The 27,807-nt window shown below is 44.2% G+C and overlaps 2 protein-coding genes across 3 annotated transcripts in view; both read right to left on the reverse strand.

The window, feature by feature from the left end:
• Positions 1 to 149, reverse strand: part of RCAN2 (regulator of calcineurin 2) — a 181,396-nt gene extending 181,247 nt beyond the window's left edge. Inside the window, exon 1 of the mRNA XM_090031092.1 lies at positions 61 to 149. The gene's annotated coding sequence lies outside the window, so the exon portion shown is untranslated. The remainder of the gene's footprint in view (positions 1 to 60) is intronic.
• Positions 150 to 13,338: 13,189 nt separating this feature from the next.
• The window catches only part of CYP39A1 (cytochrome P450 family 39 subfamily A member 1), a 36,380-nt gene continuing 21,911 nt past the window's right edge, over positions 13,339 to 27,807 (reverse strand). For both annotated transcript variants that reach the window (XM_090031119.1, XM_090031111.1), the window contains 3 exons: positions 25,578 to 25,666; positions 17,239 to 17,326; positions 13,339 to 15,503 (listed from right to left, as the gene is read on the reverse strand). In XM_090031119.1, the coding sequence (XP_089887245.1) occupies positions 15,432 to 15,503; positions 17,239 to 17,326; positions 25,578 to 25,666 (249 nt within the window). In that variant the 3' untranslated portion in view covers positions 13,339 to 15,431. The remainder of the gene's footprint in view (positions 15,504 to 17,238; positions 17,327 to 25,577; positions 25,667 to 27,807) is intronic.

The raw sequence follows: 27,807 nt of genomic DNA on the forward strand, positions 1-27,807 counted from the left end.
GCGGGGCGGCCGCGCCCCCCCGGGTCCCCGAGGGCCGCGCGCGGCACGGAGCGCTCCTACCTGCCGCTCGCGCCGCCTCCGTCACACGCCGAGGAGCGGAGCGCTCTGCTTTGCTCTGCTCGCCTCAGCTCTGCCCGGCTCTGCTCCGTCCGGCCCAGCGGGGCGGGGCCAGCGCTCGCCCAACCCGCTCGCCCCTCGCGCCGCGCCGCCACCAATCGGTTACCGAGAAAGCCCTGTAGCCCCGCCTCTGACCCTCCCCCGGGGATGGGCCGTTGGGCAGGGCCCCGCCCCCTTCTCGCCCCCGCCCCTCCCCCAGCAGACCCGCGTTACGATATTCAAGTCGCTGTCGTCCCTTCTGCGGGGCCGGCCCGCGTTCAGAGCCCGCCAGGCAGTGGCCCCCTGATGCCCAGGGGTGGGGTGCCTCGCTGCACCCTCTCGTGACAGCTAGAGGCCTGATTCAGATAGAAAACCATGGAGGACTTCTGGGTACCCCTGAGGCTCGTCCTGCACCGCTGTGGAGAAAGCGACTCCTTTCCCCCGTCCTCCCCAAGCAGGGGATGCCAAATCCGAGAGGCTAAAACGGTCTCTACTCCTAGGCAGACGTGCCCAGGGAGGGAATCGAAAGGGTCGCAGGGAAGCGAAGCTTGAGTTGAGGGGAACAGCTCTGGAAACCTGCCGCGTGGAAGGGAGAACGGGATCGTTTCTCCAGAAAACAGCTCACAACAAGCGTTTCCATCTAACCTTTAATTTTATGTAGGAAAATGCTCTGCAGTAGACTGGACGGTGTTCTCCAAGAGGGCACGTAGCAAGTGGTCTCCTGAGTAAGACAGACGGTCCATCGAGTGCCATTGCCGCCAATGTCCAGGAGCAGGGCCTCACAGCATGGATATGAGAGACTCTAAAATAAGTTTGAGCGTGGGGGACCGGTGCCCCCCGAGTCTGTGGGGGCAACAGATCACTGCCCTGGGGGTGGGGGGTCCCCAGCCAGCGGCAAAACCAGAAGTGCATTTCCACTGGCACTTCCAATTTTGCAGCTAGCATTTCCAGGGGGTGCCTGGCCAATCTTGGGGGGGTGCACGCGCGCCTGCGTGCACCCCCTGCGCATCGCCGGTGAGTTAGGACACCTTGCATGCACCTTATTTTTGTCTGTAAGGAGAGGTTGCCTTATGGCCCAGCCCATGAGGGTTTAGATATCTTTGAAACTTTTGGTTCTCTATTTCTATTTTTAATCCTTATTATAAGCGCAGTTTTCTTTGTAACCCACGGATAGTTATTATTTGCATTGTGGTAATAGTGAGGGCCTCAGTCAGAACAGCAGGACAGTCTCTCTCTGCTGAAGAGTTTACCCTCTGAATAAAAGTATCCAGTGCTTTTAAAAATCCTCCTTACAGCTCTCTGGGCCTCTCCCTTTTTCTGTCAGTTGAAATGTGTTGCCTTTCATGATCTTTGAATGCCCTCTGGTTTTTGAATTCTGAGGCTAGGTAAACAAGAGCACCTGGCTTATTTGTCCCCCCCATTTTTTATTTCATATGCTCATCTCCTGCACCTTCTCATTTGACTCCTCTTTGAAGTAAATGATCCCCGTTATTTTGATTCATTCTTCATAACCTCTCCCTTTGAAGATCACACCGGGAGGAAAGTCTCCCAGCAGAGCCTTCTTCTGCACTGTGGGGATCGCCACAGTAGGAGAGAGCTAGCTCATAATTAGGGAAACCAGGAACACTAAAGTCAGAGCTTCAGAAGTGTTTTTGCAAGTATTCAAACGTTATTATTGGGACAAATGGGGAGACCAGCACTGTTTACAGTATCAAATAACTTTCAAATTAAGTAATATTGAGAGTGGAAACAATGACAAGATGTTGACTATACCACACTGTAAATATTTAAACAGCTACATTAGGAAAATTCCAAAATAACAGGCTAGTATGTTTTTAAAGATATAAAAGCAGCCCTAAGAAAACAGCCAGCCCTGGCACTGAGGGACCCTGAGGGCCCAGGGCACAGTCATAGTAGCCAGGCTGTGCTTATCAGAGTGTTGCAGGGATCCTCCTATTGCCCAGGTAGCTGTTGAGTGCCACAGGAATTGGGGACAGGGTGGAGGAGCCCCAGAGTGGGCTATGAAACAGCTGCTGTCCACGGGATCTGCAAACAAAGGCCCATTCCTGCTCCCACTGAATTCCACAGGCGTTTGTCTGTTGACTTCAGAGTGATTCAGGATCAGATTGTGTGCATGAAGACCGTAGCCGTTCAGTCCCTGCAGCTCGCACGGAAGATACTGGGAGTGGCAGGTGCCTTCATCAGGCAGGATTTGATTCAGTGGGCCGGGCTGTCCTCTCAGCGCAACCACAGAAAATTCAATAGAGTTCCATTAGTGCAACTGGTAAAAGAAAGGTTTAGCCAACCATACTGATGTGCAACCAGCAACATATAAACATGGGCCCAGTCCTGGAGTCCTCACACACCTTTGGGGAAACGTTTTCACCTTTCAGAAGCAAAACAGAATTCAGGCCTTGAGCTTCTCAAGCAGATCCTGGTGGCCTATGAAAGCCATTTCCTACACAACTGGCTTTTTTCCATCTCTGTGAAGATTTCTAGTTCCTAGGAATCCTTGTTAATGGCAGGGTCTAGTGGTCAGACAGGGAAAAACAAGTGAAATGAATGTTGGCTGGTTCTGCATTAACTTAACCCTGGATATTTCAAGGGTTGGCTATGGGGAAATGCAGCCTCTTTATATCAATCCCTCCTGTGAGAAGCAGTGGAGGCAGCAAAATAAAATGTGTTAGCCAACGATCACCTGCTGCTTCTTTCAGCAAAGCACCCTGCGCAGCTACGGGTGGAATGGGAGAAATGAATGTTTAAATGAAGAAATGCTACAAATGGTGCAGTTTCCCTTTATTATCTATTTAATTTCAATCCCTTACAAAATACAGGTCAGTATGTATATGTGCACATACACAATATATACTTAGACATTGCAGTATAATCGCTGTGACTATCACCATACAAGCCATAAAGGAGAAGTGACAAAGCTAAGTGTTAAGGCAATTGAGAGTAGGGCTACAGAGTTTCAGGGATATATGTTATAGTCTTGTTGTTCTAAGACAGGGGTGGGCAAAATGCAGCACATTATCTGGCCCGTGGGTCCCCTACAAAATTTAGAAAATTAATATTTATCTGTCCCTGACTGCCTGTCATGTGGCCCTCGATGACTTGCCAAAACTCAGTAACCGGCCCCCCGCCCGAAATAATTGCCCACCCCAATCTAAGAAACAGAAATAAACAAAGCTCTGGGTCAGGGGTGATATCTATTATCAGACCAACTAAATAGTAGCAAAAAAACCCCAACTTTCTTTGCAAGCTTTCGGTGACAAACACTGTTCTTCAGGCTGAGCAGAATTCAAACATTGTAGAAGTTCTCCTAGGTGGAAAACAAACCTCATTTTGCACAGGGGAGGTAGAGGGTAGAAGTTTATTCCCCTGGGTACCTCAGAGTCCTTTTGTGAGAGTGCTGCTCTGTGATGTGCAGATTAGGCAAGCTTCTTCCCTGGAGGGGTCCAATGTCAGACAGGGACTACAGCATTAACATTTTCTATGCATATTTAAAAGTTTGAATTACCCTTAAAAAAACCAAAGTGTCTTCTTTTATTTGACATAGGGGAGAGGATCCAATCTGGAACCTACAATACAAAATTTCATTGGGTCACAATTTCTGCTCATGTTTGAAGAAAGCAAAACTACTTTCTCTAAATTTTTGGCTGAGGAATGCAAAAGGCGAGCTTTGTTGTGGATGATATCTTCTATTGAACCAACTGTATGGCTGGCACAGACATTGGCAAGCTGGCAAGTATCACCACACTATTCCTCAGGCCTCTGGCTGAGGAATGTCTTTTAACTAGAGACAGATATGACCCTTGATGCTTGATAGAGCAAGAGGAAAATGAACTCCAATGATTTTTTAAATAAACTATTCCCAGGGACAAGAAAACCTCTTGGTTTCATAATAAAGGTCAGCCAGAAGAGAAAGAGCAATCCTCTTAATAAGGCATTGTGGAATATTTTGTTGCCCACAACTTTAAAAATCCCATTGAAAAACAGAAGTTGTTTCATTCTGTGTGGGTTCCTGCTATGCTGATTGTTTTCTACCAACTCGCTGCCCCATCCGGACAGACTCATCTTCACCACCGGGCTCACGTTTGAAAGCACTCTCTGAATGCATCTAATAGGGTGAAGGTATTGACGAGCAGAGTAATGGTAAGGACACTGATGCTCTTGTTACTACAAGGTATTGGCTTTTCACCTCAATGTCCCCTTCCGGTACAGACTGGGGACTAACTGGCTAAGTAGTAGCTTTGCAGAAAAGGACCTGAGGGTCACAGTGAATGATAAGCTGACTATGAACCAACAGTGTGCCCTTGTTGCCAAGAAGGCTAACAGCATACTGGGCTGCATTAGTATGAGTGTTGTCAGCAGATCGAGGGAAGTGAGTCTTCTCCTGTCTTTGACACTGATCAGGCCACATCTGAAGTGCTGTGTCCAGTTTTGGGCCTCCCACTACAGAAAGATGTATATAAATTACAGAGAGTCCAGCAAAGGACAACAAAAATGATTAAGGGGCTGGGAACATGACTCATGAGGAGAGGCTGAGGGAACGGGGCTTATTTAGTTTGGAGAAGACTGAGAGGGGAGTTGATAGCAGCCTTCAACTACCTGATGAAAGGTTTGAAAGACAACAGAGCTGGACTGTTCTCAGTGGTGGCAGATGACAGAACAAGGAGCAATGGGCTCAAGCTGCAGGAAGGGAAGTTGAGGTTAGATATTAGGAAAAACTTTCTCATGAGGAGGGTAGTAAACCCCTGGACCAGGTTACCCAGAGAGGTGGTGGACTCTCCATCCTTGGAGGTTTTTAAGACCTGGGTAGACAAAGCCGTGGCTGGGATGATCTAGTTGGGGATGGTCCTGCTTTGAGCAGGGGGTTGGACTCGATGTGACCTCCTGAGCATCTCTTCCAACCTTTATTTCCTGTCATTCTGTGATTCTCTGATATTGTTCTCCCTCTTACACCTGTCACTACAAATTCTTGCTGTTTATATCCTGACTCGTTAACTGACCCCCGAGTCCTTTGTAAGCTACCTTGCATATAGAAAGTGTTATCAGAAATTAGGAGCCTCTCGTTGTGTCCATGTCCTCGTGAGAGCTGGAGGCACCATTCAATATTCTCACTGATGCCATCAGTGCAAGTTACTTGTGAATAAACCGTGGTTGCTGTGGCATGTTAATAGGCAACAGCATTTCGTTTCTAGACTGCAACTAACCAAATGTTCTACTGCCAAGTCACAGCAACTGGCTTGTCAAAATGGTTTTCCGCTCCAGGCCGGTAGAGTGTCAGTGGGGGAGGGAGGTTGGGGGTGGAGTATCATAAAAGCCATATGACTAAAATCCAAGCTAAGAACACAGGATGCCTAGCACACAAGCTTTTGCAAGCTTAGTCTCTAGACCAGTGGTCTCCAAAGTGGGGTGCACGAGACGATCCCAGGGGGTGTGCAAAGAAAATATTAGAACTTGTATTTGTATTTATTTTTTATCTTAAAAAATAAGAAAGAAATTAAGCTTTATTAATATTTAATATACAGACTGACACTGGTGCCCTCACTCAGTCCGTATATCGGACAGTCACGTGTCACGTACGGTACGTGAGGTAACCTGAGGGAAGAAGCATTCTTTTGCTTTCAGCCTATTGCAATGTATTGCAGTTTACGTGTGCCCTGTTAAATGGATTTACAGATTATATTATCTAGTTTTAACTAAACTAACCCTCACAAAATGGACAAGTGGCTTAAAAAGATTCCTGTAAAGAAACCATAGATTGAAGATAATACTAATAATACGAGCACAAGCAAACAACAAGAAAATGGCAGAGCTGACACTTCTCCTACTCCTAGTACAAGCTCTTCATCAGCCACATTATGAGGTAAAAACAATGACGATTTAATTTCCATTTTTTGTGTATGTTTTATAATGTACAGTGGTACATGTATATAATTTATAAATAAATAAATATACATATATTGGGGGTGCGTGCTCAAAAATGTTTTACTAATAGGGGTGCACGATCAAAAAAGTTTGGAGACCACTGCTCTAGACATCCTGCCTACTGTTTTGATGCACATATTTCTAGCTTTTTTAGACTGGAGAACATCGGAGGAGGAGTTATCCTGAGTTCTTCCTTGTACAGGATTGAATATATTGTTGGCACTTAATCAATAATCCTCCTGACCCACATGCTTTTTGTTATATTTATGATGAGCTTTATTAGGAGTTTGTCTGCTGTGACCCAAATGGCAACAAAAATGTACAAAAGAAACACAATGGACCACAGCAGTGTGATCTCAAGCCAATATTATATGCCTAGAAATAGACACCTCTATGGAAGGTCTGATTGCGAGAACTGCTTGGCAACTGTAGAGGCTGTGGGCACCCAGAAAATCAAGCTTTTTATTTAGGTGTTTAAACGGAGAATGCAAAGCTTGACTTTTGACCTCTGACGTCTAGTCAATCTGCTTAAAGTTGAAAATGACTAAGAAAATGTGTAATCTGAATTATTTTTATGAGATTTAGTAGGCTGAAAACAAAAGGGTGTGAGCTGCCAAATGTAAATTATTATTACTATGTATTATTTGCATTGCATTACTATACATTATTTGCATTATTTGCATTGCATTGTAGCACCAGGAACCCTGGTCCCAGGACCCACTGCACTAGACATGGATTCTGAGAATCTGAGCATAACTCTATGCTCTCCCCAGGAAAGTGACCCATGACAAATTGATGCTTCCTGGAAACCTCTTGGAAAAGGCTTCAAAAAGAGTGAGTCTGGTTTATGCTAGGAGGCCTTTTTTAATTTCCCTGCCACTGTTTAATTACATGGAAGGATGATCGTAATTTTAAATCCGTGCCTGCTCCTTCACTTCCTGACTTGTTCATCCATAATCCTGACACTGTCAATGGACTGCCATGGAAATAATTACACTTTCAAAAACAGAAGTGTAAAGATGATGATTTATGCTTATTAATCTTTTATATGACACCATACTTATGTACAGCCCTCAGAAAACAAGTGGGAAAGTAATAAAGATCACATTTTATGCCAATGTCCCTTAAGTTAATGCAGGCATGGACTCATGCATACCTAGGCTTCTTCAAACTGGGTTTATTGTTATAGCTTATAAGTAAAGTTTATGCTTTATCCTCAGATGGCACTGATACCCCCTGGAAATGCCTATAGCACATTAATCAACTTGCACTTAGCCTCAAGGTGGTGCTACAACACATATCCTTCAGTCCCTGGTGAAATATGACCCCTGGAGGTATAGGAACAGATCACGACATAGGTGTGCAGGCGTTGGTAGGAAGTATGGGTTCACTGTTGTCTTCCGTTTCACGGATGCACCAAAGTCTGATGAAAGACAACTGCATCCCTCTACACCACCCACAAAGCAGAATCAGCCTTCTCATCTCTGTCTGCCTCAAGAACTATGAAAGAGATAGCCAACGCATCTTATGCATCCCAGCCCTTGAGCAGTGCAGATTATTTAGTAGATGCAAGTTTTTGCATAGTCTGGCACTTGACTTTTTTGCTGGCAGGAATGTGATTAGAGACCTTACTTCCTGAATTCATTCACACAAAACCCACAGGCTTGTGCAAAAACATGTGCAACAACACAGTTTCAGAGGCAAATTTAGAGGCCAGGTGGAGGGTTCGTGGAAAATGCGGCTCAAAAGAATTTAGTCAGATAATTGGATTTACTTCTGATGGACAAAGCATTACCAGCTCCTGGTGGATTTGTTCTAGTTTGGTGTTTTATGTTTTTAGATCTTTAATAATTTATATAAGGTCGGCATCCTAATGAAGTAGTGCTTGATTCAAGCTCAGGACAAGCAGAAAACAGCTGTCTAGCTTTCAGATATTCAGACATTCTTTGATTTGTTTTCATGGAAAAGGAACTTAAAAGCTCAGACACATGATGCTGTAATCACCTTTTTATATCAGTGCATTATTCCAGTTCTGTAAACAAGCTTAAAATAGTAGATGATAATACCAAGTTTTGGATAGAGGAAGAGGGTCACCTAACAATATCTCAGGCCATAATGAATGACTTAATAAAGGTCAGTAGCTGAATGGGGCCTCAAATTAATTGTGCATTGCCTATGTATTAATTTTAACTTGGCTATGACATTTGGGCAGGGGTGGAAATGTATGTATACTGAGGTCCCAGCTCAGGAAAGTACTCAGTATTCCACTGACATCAAGTGGATTTAAACACATGCTTAGTGCTTTGCTGAACTGAGGCCAGATAAAGGGTCAGACAATTCACCCCTGCAGTAATAAAAAGTAGGGATGAGAACCCTGTTGAATACGTTGGTTGTCTGTAGGATGAGGGAGTAGTTCTGAGTTACCTATAAGACAGTCTGCTAACAATTCCATGATGAAGAAATTGTAAAATATACATTGCCCCCAAACCTCTTGTCCTCTACTTAATACCTACCTGTGAAGTTTTTCTTGGCTTTTACCTAACAAGTGAAAATAAGAATCACCTGTAAGAAGTACCAAAAGAGTGCAGACTACTGCTTTCTACTAGTGCATATTTGTTTCTCAGTCGTCACAAGTATTCCACTTTCAAACACAACCCAACTACCTGCTCTTGCCATGTAAATGCACCCTGTGAACTACATCCATCTTTAAGCACTAATTCAATGCGGCTTCACTGGGGATGTACTTGGGCCAAACTTTCATTAAAGTCCAGTGGAGTTTTCTTTGATCAGGGCACAGTAAAAACTAAAGACCAGAGTTTGCCACCCTGAATTACACTGATTTCAGTAGAGCTATTCACAGAGCCAGATACTGCTCAGTGTGGGGAAGCAGAGAGGAGAAAGGAGGCAATTCTGTGGCCTAAAAAAGGATTTGCAGTATTCATAGGTTGTAAGGCCAGAAGGGACCACTGTGATCATCTAGTCTGATCTCATTACCCAGATCATTTGTATGCTAGGAGAAAAGGCCTTCTATTCTCAAATTCTGACACTTACACACAAATCAAGTCATTTCTGCATCTTCTTTTAACCTGAATAAACTGAACTCCTGAGTTCTTGACTGTAAGATCTGTTTTCCAAACCTTTGAACCTCTTAACTGAAATCTGATAAAGGGTCAGGAAATTCACCCCTGAAGTAACAGAGACTAGACTGTGAAGCCTATTGAATACTTGAGGGTCAGAAGGATGAAGGATAAAAGAGCTTTGACTTGACCTTTGGCTCTGCACTGACTACAAGCTGCTCTCCAGAGATACAGAGACATTCCTGTTCCTATAATGGGGGCACTTACGCACCCAGAGAGAGCAACAGAATTGCCTGTATACTTAAGTAACTTCAAATAGTCTCAAGTGGCATGTTGATCATCCAGTAGATGAAAGGCATGGACATAGTATTCCAGCAGCGGTTGCACCAGTGGTAAAGACAGAGATGATTTAACCCCCCTTTTCTTTTTCAGTATACCCCCGTTTACTCTATTTTCTCACATAATACACCCACCCTTTCCTCAAAACCAGCTGAGGGGAATCGGGGTGAAGATTATAGGCAAGAAATATAGATTCCTGCTGGTCCAGAAGTCTGGCTGCAAGGGAGTGATGGCATGTAACATTAACTGCTGCAGTTAATGGGAGCCACAGCAATTAATGCTGCCACCACTCTTCCCATTGCCAACCTTCTGGACCAGTATGGAACCCCCCGGATGGATGGCATGGCCTCAAGCACCAGATCAGGCCAGCACCCAGGGTTGGTCCATAGTTATACACAGCATGTCATATTGAACCAGCATGTAAGGGTGGTCTGAGGGCCCCATCTTGCATACAGGGCTTGCAGCAGGCTAAGGAGTGGCTCAGCTTTCTAGCAGCTGAGTTGTTTCTCAGTTACTTACTCATACTGCAGGTTAAGTCTTTTTTTCTTTATTCTGGATTTCAAAAACAGGCTCCTATATTCCTAGGTGTGCTACATGCAAGAAAATATGGTATATACCTAAGGACACATCAGCCCTTTTAAGCATGCTATCCTATTAGGAGCTCATATTCAGCTAATAATACAATGTGAGCCCCAAGTCCTGCTCAAAGTCAGTACTTGCCAGGGATTACCCAAGCAATTGCATTACATTTGGTCATTACGCTCTGTGGATGTTTCTCGTTATTCTAATGTCATACCTGGGAAAGATGCTCTACCAAAGCTGTAAGAAGAATACAATTCATAAAATAGCACAATACCAGTTTGAGTTTGAAAGTTAGTATCTAGAGACCAAAGCTGCACAATTCAAGCTAACATTCGCATTGGTGTTTACTTTGCAAAAAGAACTGCATTTTGTGCCAACACTAAACTTTTCCATGATTACTTTATTCCAACCCTTAAACTTCCTACAAAATAGTTCTACAGGGACGAGAAATTGTCACACATTTGACAATTTCAGCGGAGTTTTCTAGGTACGTACCACAAGTTTTAAAATCTTGGGAGTATGTTGTTTGCCATTCTGTTTGTATTACTTTATCCACAGTATGCTGGTAATATAAATATGAATGGCTCAATGCTTTAGTGCATCACTGAATAAAAATGAGAGCTCAGTTTCTAATTGATAGACCTCAATGTGCTTTTCAGCTGTGGCACTTACCCACATTTGACAGATGGGCAGAATGAATCACAGAAAGATGAAGTGATTTGCCCAGTCATACATTCAGGGAACAGCAAAACTGAGACTGGAATGCAGGATTTCAGATGCATGTTTCCTGCCCATCCCTTGGCCTCCTCAGATAGCATCTGTACAGAATGATATTATCTTTCGAAAGACTTTAGCACTATAATTTTCTTCCCAGGGCTCTCATGGAAACAAGATATTTATAACTCCATTAAGGCTGTCATACTAATTTTATGATCAACATGAAGAAATAAGTAATGCTCTGCCAGTCAGTGGCATGTATCCATTCAGAATAACATTGGACACGAAAGCTTCTTGTTGGCTACTTCACTTAAAAATGCTCACTCTCTAAAGCCTTCCTTATGCCCAGTTCCTATCCACTACATACCACCTGGAAGGAATTTTTTTTTGTCACACGATAAGCAAAAACATTTAGATTGCATCAGGTACTTGGGAAAGATGTTTACTTACAAGGAAGTCTAATGTTTTCTATTATATAACATAATGATTTAAAACTGCTTTTGAAAAGAGTGAGAGCCATTAACTTTGGCCACTTTCACGCAGGATGCACAAAAATACCTTTGTATCTTCAGTGATCTGTTGAACTTGTATAAAGTTTGTAGAGGCTGGTGGTTGTCAAGGCACTCCTCAAGGGACTCAAGGCAGCCCTCAGAAAATGCCAGCTCTTAGCTTTCATTTATTTCTTGACTACAGAAAAGTAATAGAGCATTTTTTCTATTGCAAAGATTTTAGAAAGACCAGAACAGCCAGAGATATCTTTAACATGCTGGACTGCTCTTTGAAATCTCTGGGTTTATTTGGGTGCTGTGGAACCCAGGTTGAGAATCACTCATATAGACAATAACTTTTATACCATAAATAACAAGCTAACTGCTAATGCTTATTTAGTGATCCATGGGTCAGCACCCTACAGCCCACAGGCCACATCCAGCATGTGGAGAGCTTGGATGTGGTCCATGAAGGTTTGATCCACTGCATGTTTTATTAATAGCCAGCCAATGGCCTATTGCTGTTCCAACCAAAATATCAGTTCCACCTTTTACTAGAGGTTATCCAGTCCCTTATTCCCACTTCAGGTGTCCCTGGTCTGTGCAGAGGAATATTCTTTCCTCCCCCTACTTACTGCCACTGCAGCCTCTGCTTACCCTCACCATTGAGTTAACTGGTCCAAGTTGTTGCTTGTCATGCTTTTTTGCATTGCTTTTTCAAGGAAAACTACATTAAGAGGGATGAGAGGTCAGCCCTGCACAGAGCAGGGACAGCTGGAGCAGCAATGGCTGATCTGCAGCCCACAGGAGTGGCAGGGCTGAAAGTGCTGACCCATCCTTAGAACAGGTTGCCAGGCCCTGATTGGACCATGTTTTAGCAAAGCATGTGCTAAGTTTAAGTGTATCCTTATATCCTTTAAGTGTGTGCTTAAAGCAATGTACACAGCGAAGCCCATTTCTATTTGGCAAAATGCTTTAGCACCTCATGGAAACGGGGTGTAAGCATTTTTTTAACAGAAAGCCATTTTTACCTTACCGTTGATTATCTCAAAAGCCACAACTATGTCTTTTAGTCCCAAATACAACCTGGGCAATATGCCTGGTACGTCTAAGCTTCTAGTTCATAGAGAAGTAAGGCTGGAAGGGACCTCAAGAGATCATTGTGTCCAACTAGGGATTATTCGAACTGTAGAGTAATCTCCCTCCAGAGGTGGTGCAATCACCTACCCTGGAAATCTTCAAGAAGAGACTAGACAGTTACCTTGCTGGGGTCACCTAAGCCCCAGTTATCTTTCCTACTTGGTGCAGGGGGCTGGACCTGATGATCTTCCAAGTTCCCTTCTGGCCTAACAATCTATGAATCACTTCTTGTTTCTATGACGATATGTAAATGACCCAATCAACTACCCTGAAAATGGACTGAATTCCACCACTGGAGTAATGAAAGAGACTGCTCCCGGCCCACTTGAGCTGCCTGACTGCCAAGCACAGATGAGAGGAGCCTCCGACAGAGGCTTAATAGGGGGAAAGCATGAATGAAGTAGAGGTTATTTCAGGAGATGTCTGCTTCTTATGAAGGGCATTGCTTCCACCGTACTTGGAAGAGAAAATGCAGATTGTGAGTTGTCATTTTTAATACAAAATATTTCAGTGAAAAATGTCTTTTTCCACAAGAGCCTCAGGATAGATCTGTTTTGAATGAAAATGTTGGGTTTTGATCACAGAAAGAGACAGAGGTTTTTTTTAAAACATTTGTCATTTTTTCCACCAAAACCCCAAAACATTTTAGGAAAACTTCAATTAGAGCAGACATTTTTGTGGTCATAAATCCAGAATTATCTTCAGAACCAATTTTTCGTGTGTATTTTTCCCCTTGCCGAGAAGACCTGCCATCAGAAGACTAGGTATTCCTAAATAAATGAGTACCAAAGCTAAATTTGACAATCCCAGACTCACTGCTCTGATGACTTGTAAATAGTTAGGTTTTATCAGGCCGGAGTAGCAGGCGCAGTAAGGACTTCCAGCTTCTAAGGTTTCAGCAGGGTTGCCCATTAGGTTTGGCTAAATAGTTCTATTTTGCAAATATATGCAAAAAACCACCCATAATGATAACTCTGAATGAGATTATTTTAGCATCATGGATTTTAGTATCTTGAAACACACCAGTTATGCAAAGAAATACAGTGCCAAATTCTGCAGTCAGTTACATATTAAATGAAGTTAAACATTTATAGTTGAGAGCTGGTAGTGGCCTGCTGTACATTCTGGGTACCCAAGTAACCTATACAATGTTTGCCTCTCTAACAAAAAACTAAAATGCAGATTCCCAGTCCCTGCAAATGACCAAGGATCTTTCCAGTGACTCCAACAGGCTTTACATCAATCAACATGGGCCTGATGCTAAGAGATGCACCTCCTCTTATATTCAGAGGAAGTTGCAGGGGCTTCAGTATCACCAAAATCAGGTCCTAACAAAGCAGTTCTATGTAATGGAAGAGGTAATGAAAGGAATGCATAGGTATGACCAACATCCCGTATCTCTGCACGTGCCTTTTGATGTTGGAAATGGTTCAACAGACCTGGATGGTGTATGGTCTTCTAGTCTTGGTCCATTCCATCAAAAAAAGCAGCGATATCAAATGGGTAAAATCAACCGGGAGATGACACAACAAGGAGCAGCATATATTCCTGCCTCTGCCCCCTTCTGGCACAGCATGGTACTGGAAGTAGACTGTCCTCCCCGTGGGATCCCAAAGCATTTTAGCCAATCATCCCTGTTTTGGAGTCCAATTAATCAAGACTTTATGAAATAGTCTCCACTGCCCTTTGGATGAGTAATCTCTACTTAAAGAGGTGTCTGTAAAATGATAATTTCCTATGAAGCTATTTTACTGTATTAAATATGACAGCAATTAAGTGTTGTACTTCCAGCAAGATGGATTCTTAGCTTGCTCTACAGCTGCCTTTAACTGCCTTCTTTTATTAGATTTTCTTTCAGGGGTAGGTATTTTTAGATGTGTGCAACATCCAAGAGAGAGTTAGATTCTCAAGTGCTGTAAATCATACTCAAAAAAACCTACCCCAAACCAAAACAAAAATTTTCCAGATCTTGGATGGCCTTTTCTTGAAGATATTCTAAATGGCAAGCAAGCATAATGGGAAAGGCTTTGTTATATAAACAAAGGACCCAATCCTGTGCCCTGAGACAACCAAAATTCAGCCAAAGCTAACAGGAACTTCAGCTGCCCTGGAGGAGAGAAGGTCGCTCTCACTTTCCAAATTTTCAGTCTTCCAGTGACAAACATGTTTCATTCACCATTGTTTGTCCTTAATTTAGTCCCAGGAGGCTGGGTCCTCATCTGGTATTAATCACATTTGGACACATGAACAGAGAGGCAAAGCACAAAGCTTGCTGTGCCAGCTGTGCACGAAGTATGAGAAATGAGCACAGAAACACAGGCACTTAGAGGCATGAAAGAGAACTGCCCCTGATGCACACAGAGGTAAATTTGTCCTGTAGGGGGGCAGGACTAGATCACCTTTAGTGTCAAATGGCTGCAGCGTTTTTAAATGGGGACAGCCTGACCTGCTGCAGGCTAACCTGGCCATGTGTGTGTTGCCTCAGAGTAGCTCCAGCAAGTACAAACTATGCTAGTGAACAGCAGCTGAGGATCTGACTCTGAGGGTCTAATTCACTGCTGTCCTGCACTTTGCATACAGCAGTGGAAAAGGGCTGTAAAACACCGCTGTTCTCATTTGCTGGCACTTGACATATTCTTCGCTCTGGTGTGAACGAACCTTCAGGGCAAGAGCAAACTTGTCCTGGGAGGCCTGGTTTTTGTAGGGGCCCTAATAATACTTTCCAAAGTAATCATAAGCATACTTTGTCCCCTACATACCTCATTTGTGGGTACAGTCAGCTTAGATGCATACAGGCTGCAGATTTATATAACCTAAAATTACAGATGCATAAAAAGATGCATAATCTGAAAGCTGCATTTAAAATACTGAGACCTACTTAATCAGGCCTAGGTGCACAGGTGCCACAGTGATGGATTTATTATAAACACTACATAAAGTTTCCTCCTCGCTGCAATCTTTACTCAAAACCTATTAGTACGCTGAACACATCTGGAGGTATAAGAAGCATTGCTCTGGCTGTGGCTGGCCAAAGGATCAAGCCACTACAAGTCAGTGTTCATTCCCGGAGTTTATATTGAACCCTGCATGGGCCCATGGGTTGTTGCGTCCCCACTAAATGCAGATGGCTCTGCAAAAAAAGAGAGAGAGAGAGAAACAACAGAAGCCTGTGTTAAGTATGCATCTGGGTTAATTCAGCAAATAAAATTATGTAGCACTGTATTTACATTGATGTTAAAGAGATAAACGGACTTTCTCAGAAATTTGGCTTCATCTGTTACAGAGGCTCAAGGCTCAAAGGCCATCTCATTGAAGCCCCTGAATAAATATTTGCTCTAATATAATATGAAACAGGGGGCGTAACAAAATTCATTGACCTTGCTCTACCTTCAATGGCTCAGTTACCCAGGGATCAACCTGAAGATGCAATCAATTCCATGGGAAGGCAGCAGTGTTGGCCAGTTCTTGAGTCCCCAAGGAATTCCTGTTCCTTTTCTGGGTGGACTTTGCACCATTAGTGATCAACATGTCAAATTCTCCCAGTAAAGCTTGGAGCTAGTTGTCTAGTCTTACGTAACTCTAAACTTCTGCCTCTTTTCCTTGTCCCCAGATCCCTGACCTGTAGTGCTTTAAATATAAAGGCATTTGGGTCACTGCTTGCTTTGCAGCACTCCAGGTCTGTGAGGAAAAGATTTAGCCACAGAGCAGGTATGAGGCAGTGCAGAAGGACCAAGGGTATATTTCATACAGGAGGGCAGTTGTGTAAAGAATCACAGAATCGTAGAGAAGTAGATCTGGAAGGGACCACAGGAGGTCATCCAGTCCAACCCATGGTTCAAGATAGGATCCATGATGACTAAATCATCCCAGCCAAGTGTCTGTCTAACCTGCCCCTAAAAACTTCCAGGAATGGAGAATCCAGAACCTCTCCAGGTAACTTGTCCCAATGCTTAATCACCCTTACAGACAGAAAGTTCCTCCTAATCTCCAGTTTAAATTTCCTCTGCTGCAGCTTGAGGCCATTGCTCCTTGTCTTATCCCCTGTGTCTACAGAGAACTCTCTATCAACATCCCCCTTATAATGACCCTTCAGTTATTTGAAAACTGTTTATCAAATCTTCCCTCAATCTTCTCTCCTCCAGACTAAATAATCCCAGCTCTTTCAGCCTTTCCCTTCAAGCCACATTTCCTGGACCTCTGAGCATTTTTGTTGCTACACGTTTGCGGTGCCACAGACCGCACACGCCGGTGTTCTCCATGCTGTAAGAATGCGCTGCCTGAGTGCATTTCCATTTCCATTTCTTTTTTTCGGAGGGTTTTTTTGACCTTTGGGTATCCTGGTTTTACACTCTGGATACCCAGGGGTACAAAAAACCCACAGAAAAAAAAACAATGGATCAGTGCATATTAGAGCAGCACACACTGCTGAAAAGTGGAGCCAGGCTGTCCAGAGTTGCTGCCACTGTCAACTAGGCTCTGCTCAGCAGGATCGCTGTGGCTGCAGCCCCAAGAGGCCCCCAGGACCCCAGCAAAGCTGCTGGGGCAAGCACAGTGCTGGATCCAGCCTCCCCTACCACCCCTGGGGTAACTTGCCACATGCCAAAGTGCGCATGGCATGGGCATTCCCTGAGGACAAGTAGCTGCGGCACAAGGTGGCAAATGTGGAACCAAATGTCCATGCATGTCTGGATGCATCCAAAGAACCCAATTTGCATTCTCAGCTGCACTATTGTTCAGCCAATGTAGGTCCATTTACTTGACTAGGGGTCCTCTGGAGGAGGAAAGAATTACCCCTTACTGTTTTGTAACACCCCTTCCAGCATTTTGCTGTTATAAATAACAGTATAACCATGTAAGTCTTTTACCTCCTTTGGTACTGTGTCCAAAAGAATAAATTCATATTTGTTAAGGAATAAAACGACCATCAGGTGAATCTCCATTATAGCAAACCACCTGCAAAAGAAAAAGAGAAGACAGTCTTTTATCCAGCACGACCATGTAATAGGTACACCCATTCAAGTATCATAAAACTAACAGGATTTCTGTTACACAGTTGAGATCCCATTGCTTTTCTCTCCAAACAAGTTTATCTTTGGCCCGGAATAAATGGTGAACATCAGGTTCTGCTCCATTGGCTGGTAAAGAGCATGAATGTTTTAGCTGCCCCTTCCTGTCTGTGGAACTCCAAAAATTCCTGCATCCCTCTGATACAAGAGTTTATTTTAAAATAGCATTTGTATGCTCAGCCAGCAGTGTGTGCATTTATTTTCCTCTCACGCTGTTGTGAACTGGCAGGAAGCCCAGGGGAGGGAGAAGAGAACCAGACCTAGAAAATACTACGTGACTAATAGTGATATACAGACGGTTATATAATACTGCTGTAAGCCTCATGACATCAGAATAACCACAAGAGCTAAGCTTATTATTTACAGTGTCAACGTCAAAACCTGGTGTGAGGTCAGAAAAGGTAGTTTTTCCCTTGTGTCACAACATACCATATTTACTCAAACCCAAGATGAGGCTTTTCCCCATTAAACATGGGGGGCGGGCAGCAGAAAGCCCCTTACCTTGGATTCAAACACAAGGCAGAGTGGGGGCAGGGATGGGGCAGGGAGCTGCTGTGGCTCTGACTCTGACCCCAAGCCTGGGTGACTGCCACAATCAGAGCTGCAGCAACCTTTGCCCCCCCCCCATCCCCCATTGCTTATTGTCAGGCACCACAGCTCCAGTTCTGCCTTCATTTCCTCCCATGCAAGCTCTGACCACTGCCCACCACACAGCAGTGGCAGAGGCAGCTCCAGCCTTAGGATGCTGCCACATGGCTCAGCAGGGGCTGGAGCCAGAGCTGCACCTGACAGTAAGCAGCTGGGTGGGGGGAGTACAGAGGGGGCAGAGGCTGTAGGGACCTGCAGCTGCAGGGGGCCAGGTGGTGGGGCTGTAGGGAGCAGAGGCTGCAAGGGGTAAGCAGTAGGGGGCAGGTGGCATGCAGCAGGGGCACAAGCATCACCCAGGGGAGCAGGCTTCAGGGGGGACAAGTGGTAGGAGCTGCCTACTGCTGCTTTACCCACTGCAGTGGTGCAGGGCAGGGGAACAAATTTAAGATGACCTTCCATGATAGAATTAGATTCTATACATGGACTGTGATAAGAAATATACACATTTTCTATACATAGAATCTAATTATTGGGGGATAGTCTTAAATTTGAAGTCGTCTTTGATTTGGGTATATATGCTATCTTGTAAGCTCTCTAGCACTTCATCTGCAGGAGACTTCAGACAACTCAGTGAAGAGTCCTTTGACTTTTCTTTTCTCCATACATTTGTAAGTGACCTTTTCCTACCTTTTAGATCCCAGTTCATCCTTAAGCTAACTCAGTGGGCCTATGTTTGTTTTTCAAGTTAGGCCTATGTTTAAGCACCTTATTGAATGAAGGTTTTCACTAACAGTAATGCTTCTCACTTAGCGTGTCTCATTTGTGGATTTCAAAGCACTAAACAAAGGAGTTCATTGTCGTTATTCCCATTTGTAGATGGGGAAACCAAGGCACAAAAGGTGAAGTGATTTGCCCAGTGCCACTCATCAGGTCAGCCCAGGGAGAGCTGGAAACAAATCCTGTGACTCCTGAGGCCCAGTGCAGTGCTTTCTCTACTAGCCCACACAGGTTGGAAGTGAAACCAGAGTTTTCTGACTTCTTCTGAGCCATGCTCACCACTTAACAGAACAAGGTCCCACTGCTACATTTCTCAGAGTACTCTATACAGTGGTAAGTAATTCACTCCTTTCTATGTTACGTAATGACAAGTGTAGCATGAACTAAACTAATGTAGCTGATGTTGACACAGAGTGTAATAACAGTGAACTATAACCATGTTAGTCTTGTCTTGTAAGCAACTTGAAAAGTCCATTTTGTATCCTTCTGCTTGACATAAGTGAATGAACTGCATGGCTCTTATGTATGAGTGTGTGTAAAAAGGTGAATGGTGAGAGACTGGCATAGAGATGGGAGAAGAAGATTTAACTGTTTATGTAGGCAACAAGGTGCCAACTGTAAGTTACCAGTCAGTAAACTAGTTAATAAATGGCTGAAGAATCCCTTTTAGGCCTAGGGCACAAAGAAGATAATGAGGAGAAGGCCAAGGCTGAGATATGCTGAAGACAAAAGAAGAACAACCGCAAAAACAGAAGTTGGGTATGGAAAAACCCCAAAGCACTGAAACAAAGGATGCCAATCCCTATAAAAGAACACTCTGAAAATGCCAAGTTGGGTGAGTTTACCCAAAAAACCTTGTCCGACTGTTCCATTGGAGCACAGATGCATCTGTTCACCCCGCTCCACCTGCTATCTTACCTTCAAATCTGCTATCTTCAAATCATCATCATCTACTCAATAAGCCCAGGTTGACCACCCTGGGCTGATATTGAGCAAATATTGCTGGTAACTATATCTCATGTATGTGTGGATGAAATGGTTGTTTTGTGTCTGTGTATGCCTTTGTGTAATGATGTGTTTGATGATTTGTGTGTGTTTGTATGAATGGTGTGCCCGAACCCCTATGTCTAACTCATGTGATCAATAAATGTGGCACCTTGCCTTATCCCCCCTTATAAAGTCTCACTTGTGATTTGAGCAATTGGCAATTTGAGTAACACAATGATGTGTATCAAATAAACACAATTAAATGTTTGTTCATTCAAAAAAAGGGAAAGGGCCTCCTGAACCTAACAGCTTGTAGCACAAGGCTGGCTATGGCACTCCAGTTCTGTGTTCAGTAGCCTATAAGACAGCAATGTCATCTGCATTGTGTCCAGCTGCCTTTGACCCCCTAATCTAAATGACTCTGTGCCTCCTTACAGCTGGGTCAATCTTTGCCCCATATTCAGAGAAAAGCTCAAACACATGCCCTTGGTACTATAACAAGGTACTTCAACCAACTCACCCAACCTCTCACATAGTATTCAATGGATTAGTAGTAGTACTAGTAGTAGTTTGTACTGTGAAAGTGTGTAGGAGTCACAGACATGAGCTCCATGAATTGCACCTGGTACCAGAGTACATAGGTTTGCATTTTAATACCAAAGTTTGGCATTTAGTTAAACTGAGGGTAAATTTTTAAAAATCTTTTCAAAATATCCTTTATGTCTAAGACAAATGAAAAGGAATTATGTTTTCATAATACAATAGAAACCCAGAATATGACAACAATCCCTGCCTCAAGAAATTGCATTCTCTGGATAGGATGAGAGAGAATAGGATAAGACAGGAATAAGACAATGTAAGACAGTGCTATCAGCATGATAGTTGTGGTCTTTCATATGTACAGCCAACCAGCTGTTTCAACTGTCATCAAGATTTTCTTAGAGGCATCAGAACAAATGAGGACTAGAAGGACAATAAGATAATTTTGTGGATGTCTTCAGGGAGCAACTTGTGTGCATATGCATGCATATGTATGCACGCTAACACTGAGGAAGCAGGATATTTTCCGATGTCCATTTGCATTAATATTGGCATTTAATTTGATGTTGGCCCTTTACAATTTGGAAAGACATAAAAATTACACTATATTTCACTCCTTTGTAAAATACCAGCATCCAGTCCAATAAAAATGCACATTTAACTTGGAATAGCAATGCTTGGTTGATTTATATAAATATGTTCCTGGCTTCCTATTTTAACAAATTTTTCTTGTAAAGATATTAGCAGAGTGCAGGAAAGCACCTACCCTGGGCAAACAAGCCAAGACACTTGTATAACAAACTTGTCGATAGCTTTGGGACTTCTCTGGCTTCTGTAGAAATCAGTGTGAATTGTGCCACTACCCTCTCTGGGAATGAAGTGTACAAGACTTGTGCATTTCAGAGGATGTGGCAATATCAGAGGACATGGCAAATTCTTTATGCAGTCCAGTAACAGATCAGCCTGATGGAAGGATAAGATTACTGAAAGGTGCTTTATCATTTGCAGATTTGGTCCACAGTAGGTAGACACTGCTGGATGGATACTGACAGTTCTAAAACCCGCCCAATACAGAAGAGTTTCTCCCAGCCCATATTATGGAGGTAAAAAGTATTATTTTTTTTAACGCATTGGATAATCAGATTATGAATATTAATAACCAGAATAGCTAATTGGCCCAAAATAACTTCATATTCTTCTTCCACTAACTTCAAACTGATGTAAAATGGAAAGACTGGTCATTTCCCTACACATATCACATTAGTAACCCAAACTGGGCAAAGCCATAACATGCCCTTTATGGGGTTCATAGGTATACTTCCAGTCTAAAGAACTAAACATAGACTACATGCTTTCTACAAATTGATGGAACTGATGTTAGAGTGATGTTTATTCATTCTTACATTGCCACATTTGTCCCGTATAGACAGCAGAAGAGCCCTGTAAGCAGGTGATGGCATATATGACATTGGTAGTGTTGCAGGTGAATGAACCTCAGATATTATAATCTGTGTTCTTTGGTCCAGTGATGATGTAGTCTATATTGGTGAGGTGGCACAGCTTGGATGTGGGTTCATTGCAAGGCTTGGTGCCTCATTGACAATGGGGGTTAGGTAGCCTGTTACTAGACAGAGACTGTTTGAAGTTGAGGGGGCTGTCTGTAAACCAGGGCAGATTTGTCCTCGGTGACTACCTTGAAACAGCCGTGCTTTTTCAGGAGGAATTGGAGGTCATTAATATGTCCAAGGTGGCCAGGCTGGCGGCTGTAAGTGACAAGCAAAGGAATTCTGTTGTCCTTGTCTTGGAGTTGATATTGGAAGACAACAGAAAAAGGAGCAACAGTTTCAGGTTGCAGCAAGGGAAGTTTAGGTTAGCTTTTTTCTTCATATCTTTCTCACTAGGAGGGTAGTAAAGCACTGGAACAGGCTCACCAGAGAGGTTGTGGAGTCTCCATGCTTAGAGGTTTTAAGACCTGGGTAGACAAAACCTTGGCTGGGATGATCTGATTAGGGACAGTCCTGCTTTGAGCAGGGGGTTGGACTAGATGATCTCCTGAGGTCCCTTCTAACCCTAATTTTCTATTGTAGCAAGTTGGGGCAAGGTCTGAGTCTGAGTTTGTTGATTTGAACAGCAGTTTGGGGATTGTATTGTAATTGTAGAAAATAAATCACTGCTCCAGATCCTTAAGGTGTACAACCTGATCAGCGGGATCAGAGCAGATATGGATGTAACATAGATCTTGACTGCATACACAGGATCTAGTGGTGTGCTTAGGATGTAAGCCACTGGTGTGGTGGTCACTGGGTTTCTGATACACTGTAATGGTGATGTGGCCATTGCAAACTTCTGCTGTGGTGTCTGAGAAATTAATTTGCTAGGTGGAGTATTCCAGAATTAGTTTGATGGAGGGGTAGAAGTTGTTAAAGTTCTCATAAGATGTCTGTAGAAAAGTCTTGCTATGTGCCGATACAATGAGGATGACATCAGTGTACAGTAGGTTGATCAGGGGTATGAATGTGGAGGAAACAGACTTCAAGGTCTGTTGTAAATATATTGGCATATTGGGGGCATAGATGTGCCTATGGCAGTGCCATTCATTTGTAAGTCTTAGGGAGTACCTGTAACAGGGAACCCTAGCCCTGTCACCGGAAGACAGGTCCACTTCTTTAAGGCCAGAACTTTCTGGGCATGGAGTACTGGTGAGGAAGGGGTTAAAGGCTGGACCTGGCCAGCTAGTCAGCTGACCGGAAGGGGCAGGCCAGGACTATAAAAACCCTGGGCAGAGCAGCAGTGAGGTAGCTAGCAGCCAAGGGAGAAGGAGTGCATCTCAGAGCTCCAGAGAGAGGCTTGGTGAGCAGTTCAAAGCCAGGGAGAGGGGAACTATGGAAGCCCTGGAGGGAGGACATTTGTACCACAGCAAGGACTGGAGCTGACAGCGGAGAGCTGAAGCATGAACCCTGCAAACGTAAGCTGGCATACCACTTTCCCTGGTGGCAGTTATTGCACATGGATGGGACTGTTTATTTTTTTTTCTTTTGGTTATTGAATAACACCGGTGGTTTGGGTGGGGCTATTAGGGGAAGGAGGAGGCCTCATTTTTGGGGCCTGCTACAGAGTGGGGACCCTGGTGCCAGGAAGGGTGTGGCTTTTGGGGGCACAGACCCTGGTGCCAGCAAGGGCATAGTTTTAGGGGCTACATAGACCCTGGTGCCAGTGGGGGCACAAGATTTTAGGGTGCACAGATCCTGGTGCCTGAAGGCAAGATCTTGAAAGGCTGGGGAGGTGTGGTGCACCAGGGGTGCAATTTTATTTTAATTTTTTTTTTCTCCTTAGGCTGTGAGAGCGGGTTTGGGGCCATCCCCTGGCCTTGAGGTTGTGGCCCCCTGGCTGTGGGTCCAGTGGCTGGGCCTCTGGCCCAGGGGGGCTGGGCTCTGGTTTGGAACAGGAAATGGGGCCATGAGCTGAGCCTCAAGACGCCAGAAAAGGCTAGAGCCCTGGAGTCAAACCATGTTTGGTGGGTTTAGATGGGGAGGCCTAGCTAGAGAAAGACAGGGGTCAGGCCCATGTAGGCAAAAGGCCCCAACATACAAAATACAATAGGCAGTCTCCTGCTCGCAAGAACATCATCATAATAATTTCCATCAAGACATGGTAGGCAAGTAGAGGGCGAGATATAAGAACTTCAAGGAAGATTCCAAGGGTGTCCCACGTAAGGTACGGATTACCAGGGAAGATGGCGCTGGGGAGGCCCTCCTGTTACAGTACCCAAATCTGAAATAGTTGTTTCTGAGGACAAAGCAGGAGAGTGCAATAGAAATGGAAGCAGCGCCATCATCAAGGATAATGTTCGTTATGGCTTTCAATCCATTCTCATGGGAGATGGTGCCATACAGAGATGGACATTCATGGTAGCTAGTATGGTGTTTGCTGAAAGCTTGTTGATGGCGTCCAGTTTGTTTCAGAAATCTTTGGTGTCTTTCAAATAGATGGCAGTTCCAGTGGTATATAGGAAGAAAACAGAGTCAGCATAGCCAAAAACTCCCTCTGTGATGATGCCAATGTCAGAGAGAATGGAGCATTCTGGGCTGCCGAGTTTGTGAATGATTATATGAGAAGATGCTGGTAAGACAGGAAGCAATGAAAAAACCTTTTTTAAGTAAACTTACCCTCTTATAACTTGCAGCAAGGGAAGTTTAGGTTGGATATTAAGAAAAACTCTTAATAGGACAGTTGTGAAGCACTGAAATGGATTACCAAGGATGGAGATTCCACCATTTCTCTAGGCTTGTTTTAAAGGCCCAGCTTGACAAAGTCCTGGCTGGGATGATTTAGTTGGGGATGGTCCTGCTTTGAGCAGGGGGTTGCACTAGCTGTGACCTCCTGAGTCCCTTGCAACCCTCACTTTCTATGAGTCTATGGTTCTCTGCTAGTCAGGTTGTTAAGCAGGGGCATGTGGTGGTAAGTTAAAATCACAAAGGTCCTGGTCCTCTTATTCCTGCACAATATCAAGTTAGTGGCTGAAGACCTCTGGAAGTGAGCTTTTGAGAAGGTATGTGACTAGGGAAGTGATGGGCTGCATACTCCGTGGAACCAGGGGGTTGTTCCATGAATGGAGGAAGCATGGAAAGCAGCAGTGGGTAGGAAGGAGGCATCAAGGCTAGTGTTATTGAAGGAGTCAAGGGGAATGCAATAGGGGAGGAGATCTGAGACGTAGCTCCACATGCCCTAAAAGCAAGGACAAGAAATCTAAACTCCTGGGAACCAGTTACAAGATTCAAAGAGGGCAGTGACATGATTTAACTGAGCAAGGAGCCTAGTGTCTAATGTCCTGGGGGATGAGAGAAGTTTTGTTCTGAAGAAAAGTCTTTTAGTTTAAGCACAGAGATGATTTATGGCCCTCTCATGTCATCTGCATAAACTAGCACATTTTGTGCCTGGAATAACTTTTCAGGGATAAAAGATGCTGTTGAGAACAACAGAGGAAGGCCAGCATCAGTCTTGCTTAGTGTAAAAGCCTTAACTGCATAGTCTTGCTTTATTTATCTCAGAACTAAGGGCTTAATCTCCTTTTCTTTAAGTGAAACCCGTTCTCAAGCTGACCGAGATGAGACCCAAAGAGAACCGAACACTGGTCACCTGCATAAAAATAAACTAGTGAAAATACATTTTGAGATCAAGTAAGAGTAGCCAAGCTGAGCTGTTCTCTGCATAGCGTAAGAATAAATCAATCCATCTGTTTCACTGACCTTCCCGGACACTGATGATTCCCTCCTCCGAACGGCACAAAGTTGTCCAAGAAAGCATTCTTCTCTAAATTTGCTGCTTTCCAGCGATCCTGTGGGAAGAAAACATTTTTTTCCCACCAGCTTCATATAAATAATCTTAAACTTTATTTTTCCAGGCTAAAAATAACTCTGGATAGCCACCTTGCACATGAAACTCAACCGATGCCATTTTCCCTGTTGCTGCTAGAATCTAGATTTGTAAATGAGGTGATTTAATCAAGCACATCTTTAAAGACGGGAAGGTGGGGGGGGGAGTAGCATATTCAGGCAGCTAAAAATGCAGGTATTGGGACTTTCCTAAGTGCTTTAGGTACCCAACTCACCAATAATTTCCAAATCCTGCTCAGCACAGTTAGCATAGTTTTTGGTGTTTAAGTGCTCTTAAAAAACAAACAAACAAAAATCTATCCCTTTTCAAATAAAAAAAGATTCAAAGTACATGTATCCTGTGAACCCAGCTCTTATTTAATTACTGTATAAAGCCAGACAAAACAAACTACTCATGCCTAGACTTCTCAAAGTGCCCCAAAATATTAGCACAAACAGATTACACATTATTCTTTCTTTTCTCTCATCTGGCCTCCAAATTAAAGCAGCAATGAATGAGTTCCCAGATAAAAATGGATTTTGGTGTGAATAAGGGCTAGATGCTGAGCCAGTAAATGGGCAACTAGCTATTATAAGCATTTGAACTCAGAATGTCCACCCGGTCCAGGGGTTCTCCACCTTTTTAAACCTGAGGCAAAAAACTCAAGTGGAGTTTGGTGTCAGAAGTAGACTGGCCAAGTTTGCTGATGACCCCAAACTCTGGGGTAAAGCATCCGCACTTGAGGATGGGAGGGTGATCCAGGCAGATCTTGACAGGCTCAGGAAATGTGCGGATGAGAACCCGATGGTGTTCAACACCGAAAAATGCCAGGTTCTCCACCTCGGGAGGAGAAACCTGCAGCATCCTTATAGGCTCGGCAGTGCTACGCTGGTTAGCTCTACAGATGAAAGGGATTTGGGGGTGATGGTTGATCACAAGATGAACATGAGCCTTCAGTGTGATGCTGCGGCTAGTAAATAGAGCAAAACGCTGGCTTGCAGCCATAGATGCTTCTCAAGCAAATCCCAGGATGTCATTCTCCCGCTGTACTCGGCTTTGGTGAGGCCGCAGCTGGCGTACTGCGTCCAGTTTTGGGCTCCACAATTCAAAAAGGATGTGGAGAAGCTTGAGAGGGTGCAGAGGAGAGCTATGTGTGTGATCAGAGGTCAGGAAAACAGACCTTACAATGACAGGCTGAGAGCCATGGGACTCTTCAGCTTGGAAAAGCGCAGGCTCAGGGGTGATCTGGTGGCCACCTATAAGTTTTAGGAGTGCTCATCAGGATCTGGGGGAATGTCTGTTCACCAGAGCGCCCCAAGGGATAACAAGATCGAACAGTCACAAACTCCACTGCGACTGATTCAGGCTAGACATAAGGAAGAACTTCTTCACTGTTCGAGCCCCCAAGGTTTGGAATAGATTGCCACTGGATGCGGTTCAAGCACCCACTTTGAACACCTTCAACACACATTTGGATGCTTATCTTGCTGGGATCCTATGATCCCTGCTGACTTCCTGCCCATGGGACAGGGGGCTGGACTCAATGATCCTCCAGGGTCCCTTTCAGCCCAAATGTCTATATTTTTTCTAACTTGGAAAGACCACAACAGAAGCAGAATGTTTTTAACGTTATGGATTCCTATTTGAAATTTCTAGGGTTATCATGTGAATCGTGTTGGCACGCCTAACAGTGCTCGCACTGCCTGGTATCTTTGAAACTATCTCAAAGCATTCCTGGGTCCTGCAGCACCACAGCTGAGAACTATGACCTAGCCTAACATTCAAGGATGGGGGTATGAGTATTCCCCCTTCAGCCAACAACCAAAACAGTTTGAGTGTAGCCAAGGAAGTCCTCCTGGGGCTGGATTTTATAATGAGGAAGAGGAAATGAAGCAAAGCAGCTGGGGGCAGACTCTGGGTGGATGCAATTGATCCTATCCAGCCGGGGTGTGTCCACCCTGCACCAGACACCGCGGGCAGGCCGGCGGGTGGATTCTCCACGGAGACTGGCCTGGGACCCTCACTGGCAGGCACACTCGATCAGTTGGGTGGATGGGATGGGGCTATGGGTAGTCGCGGAGTGGCACCTGGGAGTGAAATGGG

Source organism: Crocodylus siamensis, chromosome 1 (genome assembly GCF_052110815.1).
Source record: "Crocodylus siamensis isolate JL-2025a chromosome 1, ASM5211081v1, whole genome shotgun sequence".
NCBI classification, from domain to species: domain Eukaryota; kingdom Metazoa; phylum Chordata; order Crocodylia; family Crocodylidae; genus Crocodylus; species Crocodylus siamensis.